Here is a 22,062-nt window from a genome sequence, read left to right as displayed (position 1 = left end):
ATGGTACACAAAATGGCGAACAAAAGTAAATAAAACAAAATCATCTCAAATAACGTTTACCAACCGCCACAACACATGCCCACCTGTAAGAATGGAAAATGTACGAATACCAACAGTAACAGACGCTAAATACCTTGGCCTCCATCTTGACCAACGTCTTACTTGGAAGAAACATATCCAGACCAAAAGAAGACAGCTAGACTTGAAATTTCGGCAAATGAATTGGATCCTTGGGCGCAGATCAAAACTCAACATCCAAAACAAAATTCTTCTGTACAAAGCAATACTCAAACCTATTTGGTATTACGGACTACACCTCTGGGGCTGTGCAAAGTCAACATCACTGAATATCATCCAAAGATTTTAGTCTAAAGTTCTAAGATCAATAGTGGATGCACCATGGTACGTAAGTAATCAAACACTTCACGAAGACTTAAATAAGCCTTTCATCAGGGAAGAAATCCATCGAGCCACGGAGTCACAAAATGAGCGTGCCATTCACCATGAAAATGAGTTAGTAAGGGAATTATTCCATAATGACCCTGCCACAAGGAGACTAGATAGAACCTGGCCTCAGGACCTATTTTAAAACTTGAACATAAATAGAATAAGATGAGACTTCATTGAAAGTCCCTTCTTCATGCCCAAAAACATGGAACAAAACTTAATACTCTTTTAATGATGTAGATTGTAAATAAACATAATTACCTAAAAAAATCTATCTTTCACGTTGTATACTACACTCACCGGCAGAGAAAACGGGCACCTAAAAAATGGGTCATTTTTAATGTCTTGTATTTCCTAAACCTGATGTCCGATTTAAGTAATTTTTTTAATATGTTATAGCCTTATTCTTTATCAATATCGCTGTAATAATATTGTTGCTAGACAGGTACATTGTCATTGTATACAGGGTGTACGAATCAAACTGTGTTTTTTTCTCAAACTTTGGAACACCCTGTGGAATGTTCTAGCTTTTATAAAATACTAAAATTAAAGCCCAACTATAGCCACAGATTTTCTTAACATTCTGTTTTTTTATTCATTAGCTTATGTTGGATAATAAAAAAGTTAGGCACTTTAACAACTACCCCTGTTTCTCGTCAATACAGGGTATTTTTCAATAAGTACGGCAAGCTTTAAGGGGTAATTCTGCATGATAAAATAATGACAGTTTGCTTTATAAACTTATGCCCGCAAATACTTCGTTTCTGAGATAGGGGGTGTTGAAATTGTTCTTACAAACTGACGATTTATTTATTCTTCTAAAACGGTTTGTGATATGCAAATGAAATTTGGTAGATTTTAAGAGCTAGTTATTGCGCATTTTTTGGCATACAATTGAGAATTTTATATTCACCATTGGCGTGCATACGGGATATATCTCAAATATTTATACCCGTATGCACGCCAATGGTGAATATAAAATTCTTAATTGTATGCCAAAAAATGCGCAATAACTACCTCTTAAAATCTACCAAATTTCATTTGCATATCACAAACCGTTTTAGAGAAATAAATAAATCGTCAGTTTGTAAGAACAATTTCAACACCCCCTATCTCGGAAACGAAGCATTTGCGGGCATACGTTTATAAAGCAAACTGTCTTTATTTTATCATGCAGAATTACCCCTTAAAGTTTGCCGTACTTATTTAAAAACACCCTGTATTAACGAAAAACAGGGGTATACCGTATTCCACGAACATACGCCTGTTTTGGATTACCGTAGACTCGCGATTATCCGAGCCCCTCGGTTAACCGAGGCAAAAGTCATAACTGGTGAGTTACAACTTTCAACCTTGGTGCAACATTGCCGCCTCAAAAAGAGGATTGAAGCTTACGCAAAAATCAATCAAAGGACTTTTTTAAACAGTAATATTGATAAGATAAATGTTTTTATCTCTTATAGATAGAACTGTATTAGTTTTGTCATTAAAATATCCACAGCTATGGTTATTTACGTGTTTTTCTATCAATATAACCGATTTCAGTGTTAACCGAGTTTTTTGGTATCCGAGGTAGTCACGGTCCCAATTACCTCGGATAATCGCGAGTCTACTGTACTTCGATAACGAATATTTTACTGTGCAAAATAAGAAGAATGAAAGTAAATTGCAAATTACATTGTTGTTTATTGGAATAATTATTAGCGCCATTTACTTTCGTACTTCTTATGTTGCACAGTAAAATATTCGTTGTCGAAGTAATCCAAAACAGGCGTATGTTCGTGGAATGGCCCATAGTTGTTAAAGTGCTTAACTTTTTTATTATCCAACATAAGCGAACGAATCAAAAAACAGAATGTTAAGAAAACTTGAGGCTATAGTTTGGTTATAATTTCAGTATTTTATAAAAGCTAGAACATTCCACAGGGTGTTCCAAAGTTTGAGAAAAAAACACAGTTTGATTCGTACACCCTGTATACAATGACAATGTACCTGTCTAGCAACAATATTATTACAGCGATATTGATAAAGAATAAGGCTATAACATATTAAAAAAATTACTTAAATCGGACATCAGGTTTAGGAAATACAAGACATTAAAAATTACCCATTTTTTGGGGTGCCCGTTATCTCTGCCGGTGAGTGTATTTGTTTAGTAGAATAAATTATCCGTAGTGTTGTTTTATTGAATTTTAAGAATTTTTGTTTCAAAAGGAAAAAACTAGAGTTTAATCTGTTTTTAAATTAACGAAAAGAAAATACATAGAATATTAAAAATAAACGAATTTATTTACATTTTTAAAATTATTTATAATAGTCAAGAAATATATATAATTACAAATTAAATATTATTATCTTATATAATATGTAAAAATTATTATATTATAAATTAGAAGAACTTATGAAACAACTAAAACGAATAGAACGTAACCAAAATCAAAGAAAAATTGTTGAGATTTGTAAAAATTTTTCAAAATTATTAAATCCACCATGTGGATGTCTTTGTCTGTAATATCTTTGTATAGCATCTGTAAACGGCCGTATCTCAGCGGCAATATACTGGCTTTCTAAACCAACAGCACGAGTTCAAATCTTTCAAAACCTCTTTCACTGGGACTATAGTGAAAAGTATTACTCGAGAGAGTTGCGAGGTATGACCACTGAAGAAAGAACATTGGCAACGTTGAGAACAACGAAAATGGATTTTAGACCAGGGCACATCTGTAAAAATATTAGTACATTTGGACGTTGAGATGTGACCCAAATTTTTTTGCAGAAATTGCTTCCCTCTAAAAAAGGTCCGGAACATTGTTTAAATAATCAAAATGTCAAAAAATGAAGAAAAAATTCGATTTTTTTCTTCGTTTTTTTATTATAACTTTAAAAGTATTCATTTCCGAGAAAAGTTGTACTGAAATAAAAGTTGCATAATTATATTTCCTATAATATAGAATTAGTTAAACATTTAAAAAATAGTCACCCTTGTTGCAAAATAGCAATAATTGCGAAAAAAAACCATACAAAAACAAGTATTCGCATTTTACGTTTTTCAACCATTTATGCTAGACTTAGGACATTCATATTTCACGCAGAAAAACTTTATGATACAGTAAAACAATACTGTAAATTTCATTAAAATCGGTTCAATAGATTTTGCAAAATAAATTTTACAATCCAGCTTTCGCAAAAAAAATTCATTTTTTTTAAAATGTTACAGGACTGAAAATAAAGCAGATAGCAAGTTGAAATTTTTTTGCGCATAGAAGTGTACTGGACCTTTCACTTGCAATTTGCAAAATTAAAATCGATTAACTACTACGGCGTCAGGAATTTTTTTAAATAAACATTAATTATTGGAGCTACGCGCAGGATAGCGGATAGTTTGCTCTGATTGGTCATTCCAATGACCTTTGATAATGATTGATACATTTGAAATTTTATTACATTTCGATATAAATAAATAAATTTGTTTATTGCAAAATAAAAGCACATACTCTATCCTTTGAAGTAACACTTTTTTTAGCAAAAACTTTCTTTGTTCATATATTTTAACTTGAGAATAAAAGTTTATTATTTTTAAACATATACAATTGTTTAAACAATATTTCACAAACACTAAAAAATTTGGTTTGATTTTTGTGGAATTAAAATATTAAAATACAACAAAATATAGAGTAAGAAAATAATATATTAGATAAAGATTGGAAGAATTTTTGGTGGAAATCAACTTGTGTGAATCGAACACCGCTGTCCTGCGCGCAGCACCAAAAATTAATGTTTATTTAAAAAATTTCCTGACGCTGTGGTAATTAATCGATTTTAATTCTGCAAATTGCAAATGAAAGGTACGGTACACTTCTATAAGCAAAAAAAAAATTCAACTTGCTATCTGCTTTATTTTCAGTCCTGCAACATTAAAAAAAAATGAATTTATTTTGCAAAATCTATTAATCCGATCTTAATGAAATTTACAGTGCTGTTTTACTATATCATAAAGTTTTCTGGATAAAATATGAAGGTCCTAAGTGTGGCATAAATGGTTGAAAAACGTAAAATGAGAATACTTGTTTTTGTATGGTTTTCTTCGCAATTATTGCTATTTTGCAACAAGGGTGACTATTTTTTAAATTTTTAACCAATTCTATATTGTAGCAAATTTAATAACGCAACTTTTATGTCAGTCCAACTTTTCTCAGTCATGAATAGTTTTAAAGTTCTAATCAAAAAACCAATAAAAAAATCGAATTTTTCCTTCATATTTTGACATTTTGATTATTTAAACAATGTTCCGGACCATTTTGAGTGGGAGGATAACTCAAATATTATTTAAGATAGTTTCAAGCAATTTCTGCAAAAAAATTTGAGTCACCTCTCAACGTCCATCTTAAAACAGATCCGCCCTGGACTATTTTTGGAGAAGAGCAGCAAGAAGATCTGTAAGCGAAAGGATTACCAACGAATGCATTAGAGAAATAATGGGAATCAAACGAACAATCACGGGTAACTTATCAACAAAACAACTTATCTGGTCCGGACATATACAAAGAATGGATGAACAACGAATACCGAAGGAACGAGAAAACTAGGTAGAGATAATGTTGGAGTTAAGGAATAGACAAAGGTCTGAGAAAGAAACTTAGAAGAGGACCTATGGAAAAACCGGATGAAGTGGCGATTTAAAATCGGAAAACGGCGGAGAACGTTATAAACCGACATGTAATAGTAGTAGTAGATCACTAGTTTCCGACCAACTCAAGTGGTTCACTTTTAATGTCTATTTCACTTGTAATTTCGTATTTTATATGACACTTTTTCATATGAATCCTCAAATTAAGCAAGGAGATATATCCTTTGTTACAGTTAATACAAAAGTGACACCTCTTACCAGTGTGTGTCATCAAATGATAATGATAAGGAGCACTTTGAGAAAACCTTTTGTTGCAATAATTGCAGACATATGGTCTCTCCCCTGTATGGATTCTGGTATGTAACTTCAAGTGAGCTTGACTGGAAAAGCTCTTGTTACAAATGTTACATTTGTATAGTTTGGGGCCTGTATGAATTAGTTCGTGCCTTTTCAGATGGTTTCTTCTGCTGAAAGTTTTTCCACAAATGTCACAAGCTACTGAATAATGTTGTTCTGAAGCTATTTTCTTGTGGCATTTTTACAATTTTAACTATTTAGAATGGGAAATAAGCCACAATATTATTAAAAAATGATTTTTATTAACGTTTCGACGCCCAAATCGGGTGCCGTTGTCAAAATACAAAATACTATTAATATAAACAAAAATGTTGTTGCTTAGTAAAAAAATTCTTCTAATAATTTATTTAATTTGACTCATTTACATCGGCAATTCAGATACATATGATACATTTTAAAGTAGAAGACTTTAAAATGATATTGCCAATATTTATGAGTTGCGTTCCTGGGACGACTTTACTGAAAGATAGTTCATTCGATTACATGAAATCAACCCCAACTCAAGAATATCCGTCACAAAAAAAAAAAAATCATAGCATGTGATCTGTCTTTAAAAAGACAACCACATGCAACGGTGACATTAAAATTCTCGCGTTAGAGATCTCATAGTAAATCACGAGGGAAAACCAGGAAAAACCTCGTGATACTATCCCGACATCGTAAGTATTTGGTCTTACATTTAATTTACTCTCAAAATTAATACCAAATTCTGACTTTACTATAATTTTGTTTAAATTATAAATAATATCAATAATACATGGGTATATAAGTAATACTAAAATATAAAATATGTACTAACTCGACTATTGACTTACTAATTGTGGTATTTTCTTTCTATTGACTTCCTCTTTCAGTATGGGTATCCACATCCTACTGCATTCCACCAAGGAATTTGCGACACAATTGGTTTCGTTTAGCATAATTAGAGCCGCTTCTTTGATTTTTCTCTTTTTACTATCTGTTTCTTTCAGGACTATACTTGAATCTCTCCACTGAACTCTATGTTCATTATCCCATGCGTGTTGACATATTTGAGATCTATCAAATTCTCTATTTTTAATATAAGATTGATGTTCACTTATTCTAACGTTTAATGGTCTTGATGTTTCACCTATATAAAACTGTTCGCATTCACAAGGTATTTTATAAATACAATTCTTTGTCCTTTCTTGTTCATTGTTAGGTTTAGTTTTAGATAGAATAGATCTCAATGTGTTGGTTGTTTTGAATGTTGTTGAAATGTTGAATTTATTTCCTATTGTTTTAAGTTTCTCGGATAGTCCTTTTATGTATGGTATTGATATTTTCCTCGTATTATTTCTTGTGAATGTTGTAGGATCCCGTTCTATGTTGTTCTGTTCCATTCGATCCAATCTTGACAATTCCTTATTTATAAACGATAAAGGATAATCATTTTTTAATAAAACAGATGTTAAGAATTGTTTTTCTTCTAAAAAGGAATTTTCGTTAGAACAAGTAATTTTGGCTCTATCATATAAGGATTTTATGATTCCCTTTTTAACGTTGATGTTGTGATTTGATTTGTAATTGAGATATCTGTTGGTATGTGTTGGTTTTCTATACACTTGAGTCTCATATCCAGTATCCTTCTTTAAGACTAAAACATCGAGGAAAGGCAGGGTGTTATTATATTCCTTTTCCATTGTAAATTTTATTGTCTCTTCTTGATCGTTTATAATATTCAGGAATGTATCCAACAATTCTGATCTATGAGGCCATATTGAAAACACATCATCTACATATCTCCACCATACAGTGGGTTTTAAATTTTGTTTAGAAATGATATTAGTTTCGAAATCCTCCATAAATATATTAGCCAATAATGGAGATAAAGAGGAGCCCATTGCTAGACCAAAATTTTGTTTATAAAATTCATTATTTAGTTGAAATAAGTGAAAATAAACGTTAGAATAAGTGAACATCAATCTCATATTAAAAATAGAGAATTTGATAGATCTCAAATATGTCAACACGCATGGGATAATGAACATAGAGTTCAGTGGAGAGATTCAAGTATAGTCCTGAAAGAAACAGATAGTAAAAAGAGAAAAATCAAAGAAGCGGCTCTAATTATGCTAAACGAAACCAATTGTGTCGCAAATTCCTCGGTGGAATGCAGTAGGATGTGGATACCCATACTAAAAGAGGAAGTCAATAGAAAGAAAATACCACAATTAGTAAGTCAATAGTCGAGTTAGTACATATTTTATATTTTAGTATTACTTATATACCCATGTATTATTGATATTATTTATAATTTAAACAAAATTATAGTAAAGTCAGAATTTGGTATTAATTTTGAGAGTAAATTAAATGTAAGACCAAATACTTACGATGTCGGGATAGTATCACGAGGTTTTTCCTGGTTTTCCCTCGTGATTTACTATGAGATCTCTAACGCGAGAATTTTAATGTCACCGTTGCATGTGGTTGTCTTTTTAAAGACAGATTACATGCTATGATTTTTTTTTTTTGTGACGGATATTCTTGAGTTGGGGTTGATTTCATGTAATCGAATGAACTATCTTTCAGTAAAGTCGTCCCAGGAACGCAACTCATAAATATTGGCAATATCATTTTAAAGTCTTCTACTTTAAAATGTATCATATGTATCTGAATTGCCGATGTAAATGAGTCAAATTAAATAAATTATTAGAAGAATTTTTTTACTAAGCAACAACATTTTTGTTTATATTAATAGTATTTTGTATTTTGACAACGGCACCCGATTTGGGCGTCGAAACGTTAATAAAAATCATTTTTTAATAATATTGTGGCTTATTTCCCATTCTACTGAATAATCAACATCAAGTTCCTTGTGTTTGGAATAGTAGTGTCGAAGCAAATTGGGGCGGCTTCTGTATTCTTTAGGACAGACCATACAGCTATGCACTTCTTCTTTTATAGTTTTGCTGTGTTTTCGCTTTATGTGATCCTTCAGGGTTCTAGATAAAGGATAGCTACGATCACACTGTTCGCATTTGAAAGGCTTGTCACCCGTGTGCCAATTTTCGTGTTCTAAAGCACTTCTTGCATTTCTGTATGCCTTGTTACATATCTTGCAGTTAAATTTCTTTTTTCTAAAAAAAGGTTTTATTAAAAATACGAATTTATTTATTTGTTTACTTATTTTTAGACCTAGAAACTAGAGATTTAGATCTAGAGATTTTTAGACCTAGAAACTAGGCCCAGAAACATGTGTCAGATGATGGTAACAGACTCGAATTGAATCCAAACGCAATCGACTATTGTACTGATATGCCTTCAGCACCACATCGAGAGATAGAACCGTTGGCACTCCAACGTTCGCACAACACAATACCCCACACATTTCCACTTCTCCTAAGCATTCGAGGCCCAGAGCATACTTAAGGAGGTTACTGTGTAGCATTACAAATTTCCGCTACAATGTTTTGTTAATTGCATTCATTAATTTTATATCCTATCCCAAGAAAAATATCTATTTTTCTAATTCATTTTGCGAGTTTATATATCATTTAAATTTCCTAAGCCGCTCCTGTTGGAAATATTTCAATATTTCGCAACACTGAAAAACGTTAGGAAATTTCCTGTTTATTTGTGTAAACATTCGTTATTCTAGAATGAATCCTTGAAAAGTTCTGGTATATTTCTTTTTCTTTTGAGCGGGAAGCATTTTTGTTATTATTGGCCTGAATTTTGAAAGATCGTTGAGTTGTCTTGGACGATAATTCAATGTCTTCAGCCGAAAGAATGATCGGCTTGACGCGCGAGAGACATGAAGAAGAAAGCAAGTAGTTCTAAAGGCATGTTTGAGAGATAAACATCGCTTTACGTGGTAGAACTCACAGACTCGCAGAGAACCGCACTTTCCGGCTTAAAATTGGTTTTTTTCGTTATGGTAAACGAAGTGAAGGACTTGCAATTTGTCCTGTAAATATTATGGAATACTGGTACAAAATTTCACAACATTACGTTGGATATATTTATGTGAAAATCGTGTATACAGTATTATTGTGACGCAGTTTGGTATGCCGGTAAAGAAGTGTGCGATTCTATGGTATTGAGATGCTTTTCCAGTTTTTATGATGTTATGGTCATGTCCCTGTATCCAATTCCTGATTCCATGATGTGATTTATGATTTGGTATCAACTTATCCTGTTTCCTGTTTGGTTATGAATTGAATGCCTCCCCTTTATCCTGAATGGAAAATTTTGGTTAAGTGCCAAGTGTGACGATGGATTTTGTTTTAAAAAAAAGGTATAAAATAATATTTGTTTTTAATTAAATTCCAAGTGGATATTAATTTGGTAAAGGTTTTAAATATTTTAATAGTTTGTTTTCAACATGGACTCACGGAAAGTTTTATGTAAATTAGATAAAATGTGACGTTTGTGACGTTTGACTTGACAGCATAAGTCAAACTTTGTTTTGATACACTGCTCTAAAAAGTTATTATGTATGTAAAAATAATGTGAAATAATAAACTTTGTGTATTTTTGGAAGTAAGAAAATATTGTAAAATCATTATTGTCCATGGTAAAGTCTTGTTAAAAATTTATATTTATTTTTACTATTCATTTCCTGTTTGAGAACATATTTATTCTCAAAGTATAAATAAAATCTAAAGGTTTAAATAAACATTATAAAATGTACCTATTTTTATTTCTGTAACCTTTTTTTGGAAAATTATTAACCAGATGTCTAATACAAGCGAAATACGTTTTAAAGTAAAGAAAAAGAAATGGCATAGAGGCCATAGGATGGTAAATAATAGCCCAGTTTGACCCAACGAGGAATCTAAGATGAATGTCCCTAAACTGGTTCCCATAAATACGAAATATGTCCAGTAAGTACTCGATATGTGAATTTGAGGATTTTTCAAACGGCGTCCAAATTTCTTTAAATAGTAGGAAAGTCTTTAAGTTTGTGTAAGTATCCTTTGCTTATTTGGTTATGGTAGTTAGTCTTCTTTAAACCCTCTTACTCCCCCCCTAACGATTCCACGACCTGCCACCGCACAACAAATGAGCTGCCGTCTCGCAAGAAGCTTTATATGCCTGTTCCTTCTTCTTTAGCTCCATTTCGACCCAAAGTATTTTTATAGTTGGTTCTATCCCTGTTCTTATTTGAGCAGACATGTAAAACGCTTCAACTGAGCGGAGAAGAATAAGTTCTGTAGCGACCAGCTTTGGCTCCCAGGCCAGCCAGTGGATTGAACAGGTAGGCCGCCCTGAGTAGTAAGACTCCGTATTAAAGAGATTCGCCGCTCGTAATTAAACGAGAGCCATGGAGTGAACGGCTTCCGATCAGAATATTATGGATGCCCGTATAATTATTAATATTTTTATTGAGTGACAGTTTGTACCTTGCACTGTAGCGAGATGTAAGGATATTTTTTTGATAATATTAATTTTATTTTTCGTGTGCAGCCATCCATAAAGGAAGCCTTCTCCGCAACGGGGCAACATAGAATCAGAATATATTTTATTTTATTTACTTTGAACTGTATATAAATATCCTAAATATATTTACTTTGGTTGTAACCTGTGTTTTACTGCGTCGGTCGTCCTAAAAAGATATCCGTCACACTATGTTTATTTTGTTTCACGTTCTTACTCGACGCAGAGTACAAATAGTGATTTAGATGGGTAAACTGTTAATGCCTTAGTGGAATAGAAATATTCCGAGCTTCGCTCTTAGTGGCATGATTAAGCTTGGGTTTGCAGTTTACCTTAATCGCTATCGAAACACACTTTATCTTTCCTCTTTAGAGGTCGCTAAAGGCATTCGTTGGTATACTATTTTAATATATTTACCAATTTTGGTTCAGTCTAGTCTTCTTACAGATCTCTCTGATGACGGGAATACCTAGAAACATATGTCAGACCTAGAGACTCGAATTATTGAATCAAAACACAGCCGTCTATGTCTATTTTGTTTCAAGTGGTTCACTTTTAATGTCTATTTCACTTTTAATGTTTATTTCACGACAGTTTTTCATATGAAACCTCAAATTACTCAAGGATATATATCCTTTATTACAGTTAATACAAAAGTGAGACACCTCACCAGTGTGCAACTTTAAGTGATATCGATATGAACCACCATGAGCAAACCTTTTGTCACAATAATTACAAACATATGGTTTTTCCCCCGTATGACCTCTCTTATGTGCCTTCAACGAATCGCTTTTGGAAAAGCTCTTGTTACAAATGTTACATTTGTATGGTTTGAAGCCTGTATGAGTCTGTTTGTGTTCCTTCAGTTGGTATTTTGTGACGCAAGTTTTTCCACAAATGTCACAAACTACTGTGTAATCAACACCAAGTTCTTTGTGGTTGGACGAATAGTGTCGACGTAATCCAGAGAGGTTTTTGTATACTTTAGGACAAACCACACAAGTGTGCACTTTTTCTTTTATAGTTTTGCTGTGTTTTCGCTGTATATGGCCCTGGAGGGTTGTAGACAAAGGGTAGCTGAAAGACTTATCAACTGGGTGCAAATTTTCATGTTCTAAAGCACTTCTTGCATATCTGTACTTGTTACAGTGTCTCTTGTATATCATACACTCTAATTTCTTTTTTCTAAAAAAAGTTTATATTAAAAATACGAATTTATTTATTTGTTTACTTATTTTTGTTATAATATAAACGACCTAAAATGCTTTGAAAGCGTACAAAAATCTACCGTCGGGTTACAGTAAAAAGCAATAACTCAACAATTTGCAAAAATGTATTTTTATTGGTTCTAACATCAACTTTTGATCATGTAGTTATGAAGCTTGTTTAATTGGAACCCAATTTAGACCCAGAAAAAAAATATTATATACCCCGCTTAAAAACTTGTTGTAGTTGCTGCCCAAAATATCTTGTACGAAATTTTGTACTTCTTCGTCCGACTGAAAACGATTACATTCAGTGGCCAAAAGATGTAAAAGTCGGAAGGTGATGAATCAGGCCTTTAGGGTGGATGCTCTAATATCTTCCACTTCTTTCGTCTTCGGATAAAACAAGAATGGGCCGGGAGACGGAGAGACGAACAACTATTCAGAATAACTCAAGACAGAGAGACTCTTGCCAAGTTAATCACCAAAGTCAAGGAAACTTGTAAGGCACGTTAACAAGAGCAATCGTGCGAAAGAATAAGTCAACGATCTTTCAACTCATGTAGCAAAAATTAAACAACTGGAAATTTGCTGAACATTCTCTAACACAGGCGAAGTACAGATGGAACCAAATAATTAAACATTATAAACCATGGAGTTGCAAATGACTAAGGGGGAGACCACACGTTAAATGTTCATGTAAAGAATGGAACGATAAGGGAAAGAGTGGAAAGTCTATGTAAAGCTGGTTCCAAAAAAACTGATACGACTCTTTGTAGAAAATTGAACAGTTTATTTTGAAGGATAAATACTTATTATTTACATAATGTCACTGTCAATGCCAAATCTTAAAATTTGTCAGATAACTTATTCTGTTCAACCTCAAAAAATGGCTCCACATGCTGGCCAAGAACTAAAATCAAGAATTGTAACGAAATTAGAAGATGGTTGGTCACTATAAGCAGAACAACCGTTTTTAATATTAATAAAAGATGGAGAGAAGAAACTCTCGAAAGAAAGCAATGTTTGGGAAGAACTCTCTGAAGAAGACAATTTCATAGTTCCTTTCACGCAGATGGACCGAAGACTACAAGCTGTTATCACTGGTGATGGAGATATTACAAAATATTAATTTTATATAATATACCTTACCTTTTTATTAATTTTATTTTTACGTACCTAAATTTAGTATAGTTTTGGTCTTCCAGACCCTCGCTTTCTTTCGAGAGTTTCTTGTTCCCTCCATTTTTTATTAATAGAAAAACTGTGGTTCTGCTTATGTTAACATGTTTTGCTGCCTCTGATAGTGCCCAGTTATTTTTTAATTTGGTTACAATTCTTGCTTTAATATACATATTGTTGAGTTAAGTCGTGTGTTTTATTCCTTAATAATAATAAAAATGATAACAACCCTATTTTATGTAAAAACTATCATTTATATTATACTCTTTATAAAATGCAGAAATTCAAACTAATATAAGAATTTAGACCTTGGGGCCGGTATTTCCAACCTCACTTAAGCCAAAGCTTACTTTAAGCCTTTGATTAAGCTTAGATGACTGTATTTCCACTTCAATTTGAGGCTTAAGCCTAGGCTTAAACCAAATAATTTTAAGCTCGGGCGGGAGTTGGTTTAAGCCTTTGCTTAAAATTTGTTTTCTGTTTTTTGAGGTTATTTCTATAGATTATTAATTATAAAGTTATTTTTTCTACAACCGTGTTAAAAATGCAATTTTTACCTATACGATCAATACGAATTGCAGTGCCATAAAATTTTTAAAGCACTAGTGCCTTAAAGTAGCATTTTTAACGCACGTATAGAGTGCTAAAAAATGCATTTTTAACACGGTTGTAGAAAAATAACTATTAAAAACCAACTTTTTAGTAATAACTTTATTATTAGATTATTAAATAATAATCTATTAATCTATTAATTTATTAATCGTAATAACGATCATTAAAATTCTTACTACTTTTGGAGGGTGTAGGCACATGAAAATTGTGTATTTCTACAATGCTTGGTAGGTATATTTATTTTACAAAAATAAACTATTGCTTATGCAAAATAACAATAAAAATATAACCAGAGAAAATAAAGACAATAAACTAACAACACATGTACTACATACCATGTGCTCAAAATTAAATGAAGTAAATGACGTTGATACAGATAACAAGATAAAATTAAATGTGAACAGTAGTGGTTTCTACCTCAGAACAGTTAGTTCTGGCATTTTGACGTATTCAGAGGTACCAGACCAATTAACTATACAGCTGAGCATCAGTTTAGTTAAGGGAATGATGGAAATACGGCACCCAGTTTAAGCTTCTCCTTAACTTTTGACACAGGCTAAGGGCCGGTATTTCCAACCTCACTTAAGCCAAAGCTTACTTTAAGCCTTTGCTTAAGCTTAGATGCCTGTATTTCTACTTCAATTTGAGGCTTAAGCCTAGGCTTAAACCAAATAATTTTAAGCTCGCGCGGGAGTTGGTTTAAGCCTTTGCTTAAAATTTGTTTTCTGTTTTTTGAGGTTATTTCTATAGATTATCTATTAATTATAGAGTTGTTTTGAAAACCAACTTTTAAGTAATAACGATATTATTGGATTATTAAATAATAATCTATGAATTTATTAATCGTAATAACGATTATTAAAATTCTTACTACTTTTGGAAGGTGTAGGCACATGAAAATTGATTATTTCTACAATGCTTGGTAGGTATATTTATTTTACAAAAATAAACTTACATTCCAATTTGACATTTTTAGGAATATATCCAATAAACAAAATTACAAAGACGGATCTATTGCTTATGCAAAATAAAAATAAAAATATAACCAGAGAAAATATAGACAATAAACTAAAAACACATGTACCATGTACACAAAATTAAGTGAAGTAAAAATAACATTGATACAGATGACAAGATAAAATTAAATGTCAACCGTAGTGGTTTTTACCTCAGAACAGTTAGCTCTGGCACTTTGACGTATTCAGAGGTACCAAACCAATTAACTTTACAGCTGAGCATCAGTTTAGTTAAGAGAATGATGGAAATACGGCACCCAGCTTAAGCTTCTCCTTAACTTTTGACACAGGCTTAGCTAAGCAAAAGCTTAAGTAGCTATTGAAATACCGGCCCTTAGCTAAGCAAAAGCTTCAGTAGCTATTGAAATACCGGACCTAGTATGTAATTATTACAATTTATGAATTAACATCAGTCGGAAAAATGAAAGAATACCCATGAACGATCACATCAATCACTTATTTTGTATTTGCTATCTTTTTCTATAAATAACAAACGGTTGTTATAGAAAATGACAGCAAATACAAAATAAGCGATTGATATGATCGTTCATGGGTATTCTTTCATTTTCCGACGTATGTAATAAGTTGTTTGTTTGTTTATTTTAACTGACTTTGACAGTCTGTCATACGAAATATAATATAATGTCAGACCAATCAAATACACTGCTCAAAATAATCAAATCTTACTATGAGTCGTATTCCAGTTTTTTTAGGAACCAGCTGTACATAAATGAATGGAATATAAACATGTGTCAGAGGATGGTAAGAGACTCAAATAGAATCGAAACGCAACCGTCTATGTTTATGTGGCGACATTCTTTAATTACTATTTTTGCTAATTTTAATTTTTAATAACTTTTCTCAAAACGAAATAAGATGGGTCATATAAAATTCACATTTAATATACAAATCAGATGCTAAGAAGGGCCCGCTAAGCTTTACGAAACGAAATGTATCCCTAACCAGATGTTTTTGGTGTGTTCAGTTTAACAAACTGAATTCCCCATAAATTAATTACCTTATCAGACCTTATGTCAATAACTCACTTTGGAAATGCATTCGAAGACGTTTCTTAAAAATGCAGAAATGTTTTAAGTGTTAAACGCCAGATTTAAAAAATTAATCGCCTTTCTGGCCAGATGGTAGAAACACAAACATATCAGCGTTTGTGGTCTTTTTCAGCCACAGCATTCGAGATACAACCACGGGTCGTTTCACACACTCGCAGAGCAGGCGTCGGTCGGTCAACAAACCCTCTCTGGGCCAAACAATCAAACCCTTTTACGAGATGAATAAGCACGTCTTTTAACCAAAAATAAATAAATATATTATTGTTCGTTGTTTACACTTATTTTAATTTAAGTTAATTGATTCCGCAGCTCGGAACATTTATTTTGTTTCACGACGCAGAGTACAAATGGTGATATAGATGGGTAAACTGTTGATGCCTTAGTGTTAGTGGAATAGAAATATTCCGAGCATCGATCTTAGTTCAGTCTCCTTGCAGCTCTCTCTGATGATGGGAAGACGTAGAAACAAGTGTGAGAGGATGGTAAGAGACTCGAATTGAATTGAAACGCAACCGACTATTGTACTGATATGCATTCAGCACCACATCGAGAGATAGAACCGTTGGCACTCCAACGTTCGCACAACACAATACCCCACTCATTTCCACTTCTCCGAAGCATTCGAGGCCCAGAGCATACTTAAGTGTTATGTTTCTATGTTTATATTGTTTCAAGTGGTTCACTTTTAATGTCTATTTCACTTTTAATGTTAATTTCATTACATTTTTTCATATGATACCTCAAATTTCTCAAGGATATACATCCTTTTTTACAGTAAAGACAAAAGTGCGACATCTGGCCAGTGTGCGTCTTCAAGTGATATCTATAGGCACCACCGTGAGCAAACCTTTTGCCACAATAATTACAAACATATGGTTTCTCCCCCGTATGAGCTCTGTTATGTGTCTTCAATGAACATTTTTTGGAAAATCTCTTGTTGCAAATGTTACATTCGTATGGTTTGAGGCCTGTATGAGTCAGTTCGTGTATCTTCAGTTGGGCTTTTGTGTGGCAAGTTTTTCCACAAATGTCACAAGCTACTGTATAATCATAACCAAGTTCTTTGTGGTTGGACGAATAGTGACGACGCAATCCAGAGCTGTCTGTGTATTCTTTACAACAAACGACACAGCTGTGTATTTTTTTTTCTGTAATAATTTTCGTGTGTTTTCGGTTTATATGGTCCTGGAGGGTTGTAGACAAAGGATAGCTGCGATGACACTGTTCGCAACTGAAAGGCTTTTCAACCGTGTGCAAATTTTCATGTTTTAAAGCACTTCTTGCATTTCTGTTCCTCTTGTTACATATCGTGCCCTTAAATTTCTGTTTTCTAAAAAAAATTTATATTAAAAATACGAATTTATTTATTTACTAATTTTTGTAATTTATTATAATATAAACGACCTAAGATGCTTTGAAAGCGTACAAAACTCTACCGTGGGGTTACAAGTAAAAAGCAATACCTAACTCAACAATTTGCAAAAATGTATTTTTAGTGATCAACTTTTCAGGCAGGTTCAATTGGAACCCACCTTTGACCAAGAAAAAAATATAAAAAAAAATTATACACCCTGCTTGAAGACCTCTTGTGGCTGTTGGTCAAAGAATTCTTTTACGATATTTTGTACTTATTCCTCCGTCTGAAAACGATTACATTTTAACGCCCTTTTTAGTGGCCAAAAGATATGAAAATATTCTTCTTTTTAAAGTTCCCTCTCCTATTGGAGATTTGGATATCATAATGGCTATGGTCACTTTGTTGGCTGCTGCTCTGAACAGTTGTAATGAACTACAGTTAAACCATTATCTAAGGTTCCTCAGCCAGGAGATGCGTCTTATTCCTATGCTTCTTCTTCCTTGGATCCTTCCTTACATAATAATTCTCGGCAATTCATATTTTTCTCCTCTGGTAATGTGACCCAAATGTTCCAGTTTTTTAGTTTTTATACTCTTCATAATTTCTAACTCCTTATTTAAACGTCGCGTCGTACCACTTTAACATTGGTAATCCTTTGAACCCACTGAATTATCAATATTCTTCTGTAACACCACATTTCGAAGGCTTTATTGTTTTTATGCATTGTCTCTTCAATGTTAAAGCTTCCATTCCGTATAGCAATATAGAAAATATGTAGCATCTTAGAGCCCTCAATCTGAGAGGCAACTGAAGGTCTTTGTTTGTAAGCATTGTCTTTATTTTTATAAATGCTTGCCTGGCAGTTTCAATTCGGACTTTAATTTCTTGGCTTTTGTCATTTTTGTCATCAACCCACGTTCCCAGATATTTGTATGTCTTCACTCTTTCTATTTGGGTTTGCTCTATCATTAACCTTTCATTTCCATGTTCTGTTTTTGAGACAATCATCAATTTAGTTTTTTTCTTGTTTATTTTTAGTCCGTATGGAATGCAGTACTCGTTAATTCTATTTAGCAATTATTGCAGCGATTCCAGGGTGTCTGCCATTATAACGGTGTCATCAGCGAATCTTATGTTATTTACTATTCTTCCGTTAATAGAGATTCCACTACTTAGCTCCGCTATCGCTTCATGAAATATGGCTTCACTGTACAGGTTAAACAGTAGCGGTGACAGAACACAACCCTGTCTTACGCCTGTCTTTATATATGAAAATCGCCAAGTGTTAAATCAGGACTATAGGGTGGATGCTCTTCCACTTCTTTCATCGTAGATTTGCTTTTAGTATTTTTGCAACATGAGGCCGAGAATTGTCGTGCAGAAGAGTGACACCACGTCAGAGTTTTCCTGGATGTTTTCATCTTATTGCTTGATGGAGCTCGTTTAAAGTTTTAATACACAGGTTTGCAGTGATATAAACCCTAAGTTTTTTAAACTCTATAAGCAACGGTCCTTCATGGCCGAAAAAAAATGTTTTTGACGACAATTGTTAAGAACAAACTCCATTTTGTTAACAACTAACGCTAGTAACAATATTATAATATTCTTTGACTGATTATGATGGGTAAAATTGAAGGATGCAGAGGAACTGGTAGAAAACAAGTCTCGTCGTTGAATAATGTTAGGGAATGGACCGGAAGACGGAAACTATTCCAAATATCTCAAGACAGACGGAGTCTTGCTGTGTTAATCACCAAAGTCAAGGTGACATATAAGGCACGTTAAGAAGAAGAATCGTACGAAAGAATAACTCCAATATCAACGACAGTTCAACTCATGTAGCAAAACTTAAAAAATGGAAATTTGCTAAACACTTCCTAAGACAGGCGAAGTACAGATGGTACAAAATAATTATACATGATAAACCATGGAATTTCAAATCCAATTAAGTCCATGATTCTTTACCCGTGCGTCATTAATAACTTCCGAGATAAAACACGTACTTTTTATCTAGCATCATTGTCTTCCACGCATGAAACTAATGTATTGGATATTGAACAATATAAAAATATACATATGTGAAGTACCAAAAACAATAGAAGATGACAAAGAAAAGCATAGATTAATAGAGGAATATCATAATCACCCGATGTTTGGAGGACACTTAAATAAAAATAGACTAATAAAGAAGCTAAAAGCAAGATTCAGATGGAAAAATTTGAAAAAAGACGTAAGAAAATACGTTAAACAATGTCATGAATGTCAAATTAACAAACCGAAAAGGACACAAGTCGAAGAATTCGTGATATCGGACACTTCTTCGAAACCAGAGCACACAGAGTACATAGACACGATAGGTCAATTCACTAGAAGTAATGAAAGCAATGAAGAGAATAAGCCCAAAACAACACCACAACACTTTAAAATAGGAGACCTAGTCCTGGTAAAAAGGGAAGAGAAAGTATTGATATTATTTATGCTGAGTCGGCTTTGGCCATGAATTAGGAATATGTAATACTGATTCGCTGACACCGCAGGATTGACAACTGGTACACTTGTGTGGAGTAATCTGGGTCACGTAATATGTATAATAAACAAACGTGTTTGTTTACCAAGGACATTTAAATTTTAAAAGAATGTGTCTTGCTCTTAATTGGATGCTTAATAATGGATGCTGTGAATCCCAATACACTAAAGACAAACTAGCTACCACCTGTTAATAAGAAAAGACACATGTTATTTTTATGGACGCTCTAGACTCAGTACATCGAAAAGAGATAGGTAGAAAGAATACGTTTGGGGACATTTTCAGATTTTAAGTACAATTTGTGACGTTTCTGGTTTGTTTACTTTTGTGGTTGTCAGTCTGGTGTTGAATTTTTTGCTGTTTTTTTGTCTAATTTTTGCATTTAGAAGATATTTATATTACACAAACAGTTGTTTTCACAACAAATTTTATATTGAAGTTTGAAATTTTATAATAAGTGTATTTTATTTTGCCATTAATTTACATACAAATTTAACCTCAATCACACTGTTAAGTAATGGTATTGTTTAAGTGAAAGAAATGACAAAAAAATATTTTATTGAATACATATTAAAAGATTTATAAGAAGAAAATAATTTAAAAGATTATAAAAAGAATTATAAGATTTTTATAAAAAATTCTAAGATATTAAAATAATTTATTAAGCTAGTTCAAATGTAGCTGTAATTCTGCACCAAAATTTTTAAGCAAAACTACCATTTTACATTATATTTATTTGATAACCTCAAATTTTATAATATAATCCGTGATCGGAGTAGTGGCCACTTTCTCTGACTTGCCGTTGCGTGGAGTAAATTTCCGACTTATTTCGTATAGTCTAAATGATGACTAAGTGATGACTCACGTCTAAGGGTGTGCTCACTACGAGGCACCAACCCTCGCTCCCTAGTATTGCTCGTACTGCTCGTACCCTATTATCGATCGCCAGATGCATTATTTTAAATGCGAGCGTTCACAAAAATGAAGAGTACGATACTTTGCTCTAGGCTAGGATACGATGCGATGGTCTTCAATATGAACGCACCGTAAAGAACAATGGATTCAACCGTAACTAAGGGGAAGCCCACAAGTTAAATGTCCAAGAAAACAATGGAACAATACCGGAAAGTCTATGTACACATAAATGGATGCCCTCTTATGATTATATATATATATCACTATTCTCCGACCAACTCAAGTGGTTCACTTTTAATGGCTACTTCACTTTTAATGTTTATTTCATGACATTTTTTCATATGAAACCTTAAATTACTCAAAGATATATATCCTTTTTTACAGTTAACACAAAAGTGAGACCTCTCACCAGTGTGCGTCTTCAAGTGATATAGATAAGGGGCAGTTTGAGCAAACTTCTTGTCACAATACTTGCAAACATATGGTTTCTCCCCCGTATGAACTCTTTGATGGGCCTTCAACGTGTCTTTTTTGGAAAAGCTCTTATGACAAATGTTACATTCATGAGGTTTGAGGCCTGTATGAGTTAGTTCGTGTACCTTTAGTTCGTTTCTTGTGCTGAAAGTTTTTTTGCAAATGTCACAAGCTACAGAATAATCATAACCAAGTTCTTTGTGGTTGGATGAGTAGTGTCGAAGTAATCCTGAGTCGCTTTTGTATTCTTTAGAACAAACCACGCAACTGTGCATTTTTTCTTCTGTACTAGTTTGGCTGTGTTTTTTCTTCTTATGGTCCCTGAGAGTTGTAGACAAAGGATAACTACGATCACACTGTTCGCATTTGAAAGGCTTATCACCCGTGTGCAAATTTTCGTGTTCTAAGGCAATTCTTTCATATTTAAACTCCTTGGTACATATGCTGCACTTAAATTTCTTTTTTCTAAAAAAAGGTTTTATTAATAATAGAAATTTATATTAAAAATGAATAAATATTTTCAATTTCGTTGCAACCCAAAAGCATCTCTACCGGTTTCGGGGCTTCTTAACCCTCATCAGGATATACATATGCTCTTGTACAGGATTATATCAGCATCCAAAATAAAAGCAACTCATATTCATTTAATTTTTAAATATGTTAAAAACAAACATCGCCGGTTGTTGTAAAATAATTAAGTGACACCGATTGCCCAACATAGTGCACTAGTTTTCAAGAACGCTTTGTCAGCTATTCGATGTTATTAATATTTTACGGTCGAGTCGTGTCAACAATCAAAATAACAACATTTAGAAGTTTAAAGTAGATTCAGGAGAAGCATCGCTGATCATTCTTTTATCATTCATTATT

General features: G+C 33.0%; 1 protein-coding gene across 1 annotated transcript in view; it reads right to left on the bottom strand.

Moving 5' to 3' along the window:
* LOC114325017 (uncharacterized) overlaps positions 1–22,062 on the bottom strand; it is a 78,876-nt gene that overhangs the window by 24,592 nt on the left and 32,222 nt on the right. The window contains exons 7-9 of the mRNA XM_050660901.1: positions 20,998–21,657; positions 16,767–17,249; positions 11,552–12,019 (exon numbers count right to left, since the gene is read on the bottom strand). Coding sequence (XP_050516858.1) covers positions 11,552–12,019; positions 16,767–17,249; positions 20,998–21,657 — 1,611 coding nt within the window. The remainder of the gene's footprint in view (positions 1–11,551; positions 12,020–16,766; positions 17,250–20,997; positions 21,658–22,062) is intronic.

Source organism: Diabrotica virgifera, chromosome 9 (genome assembly GCF_917563875.1).
Source record: "Diabrotica virgifera virgifera chromosome 9, PGI_DIABVI_V3a".
Lineage (NCBI taxonomy): Eukaryota > Metazoa > Arthropoda > Insecta > Coleoptera > Chrysomelidae > Diabrotica > Diabrotica virgifera.
The sequence above is the reverse complement of the archived record's forward strand: the minus strand, read 5'-3'. Positions and strand labels throughout refer to the sequence as shown.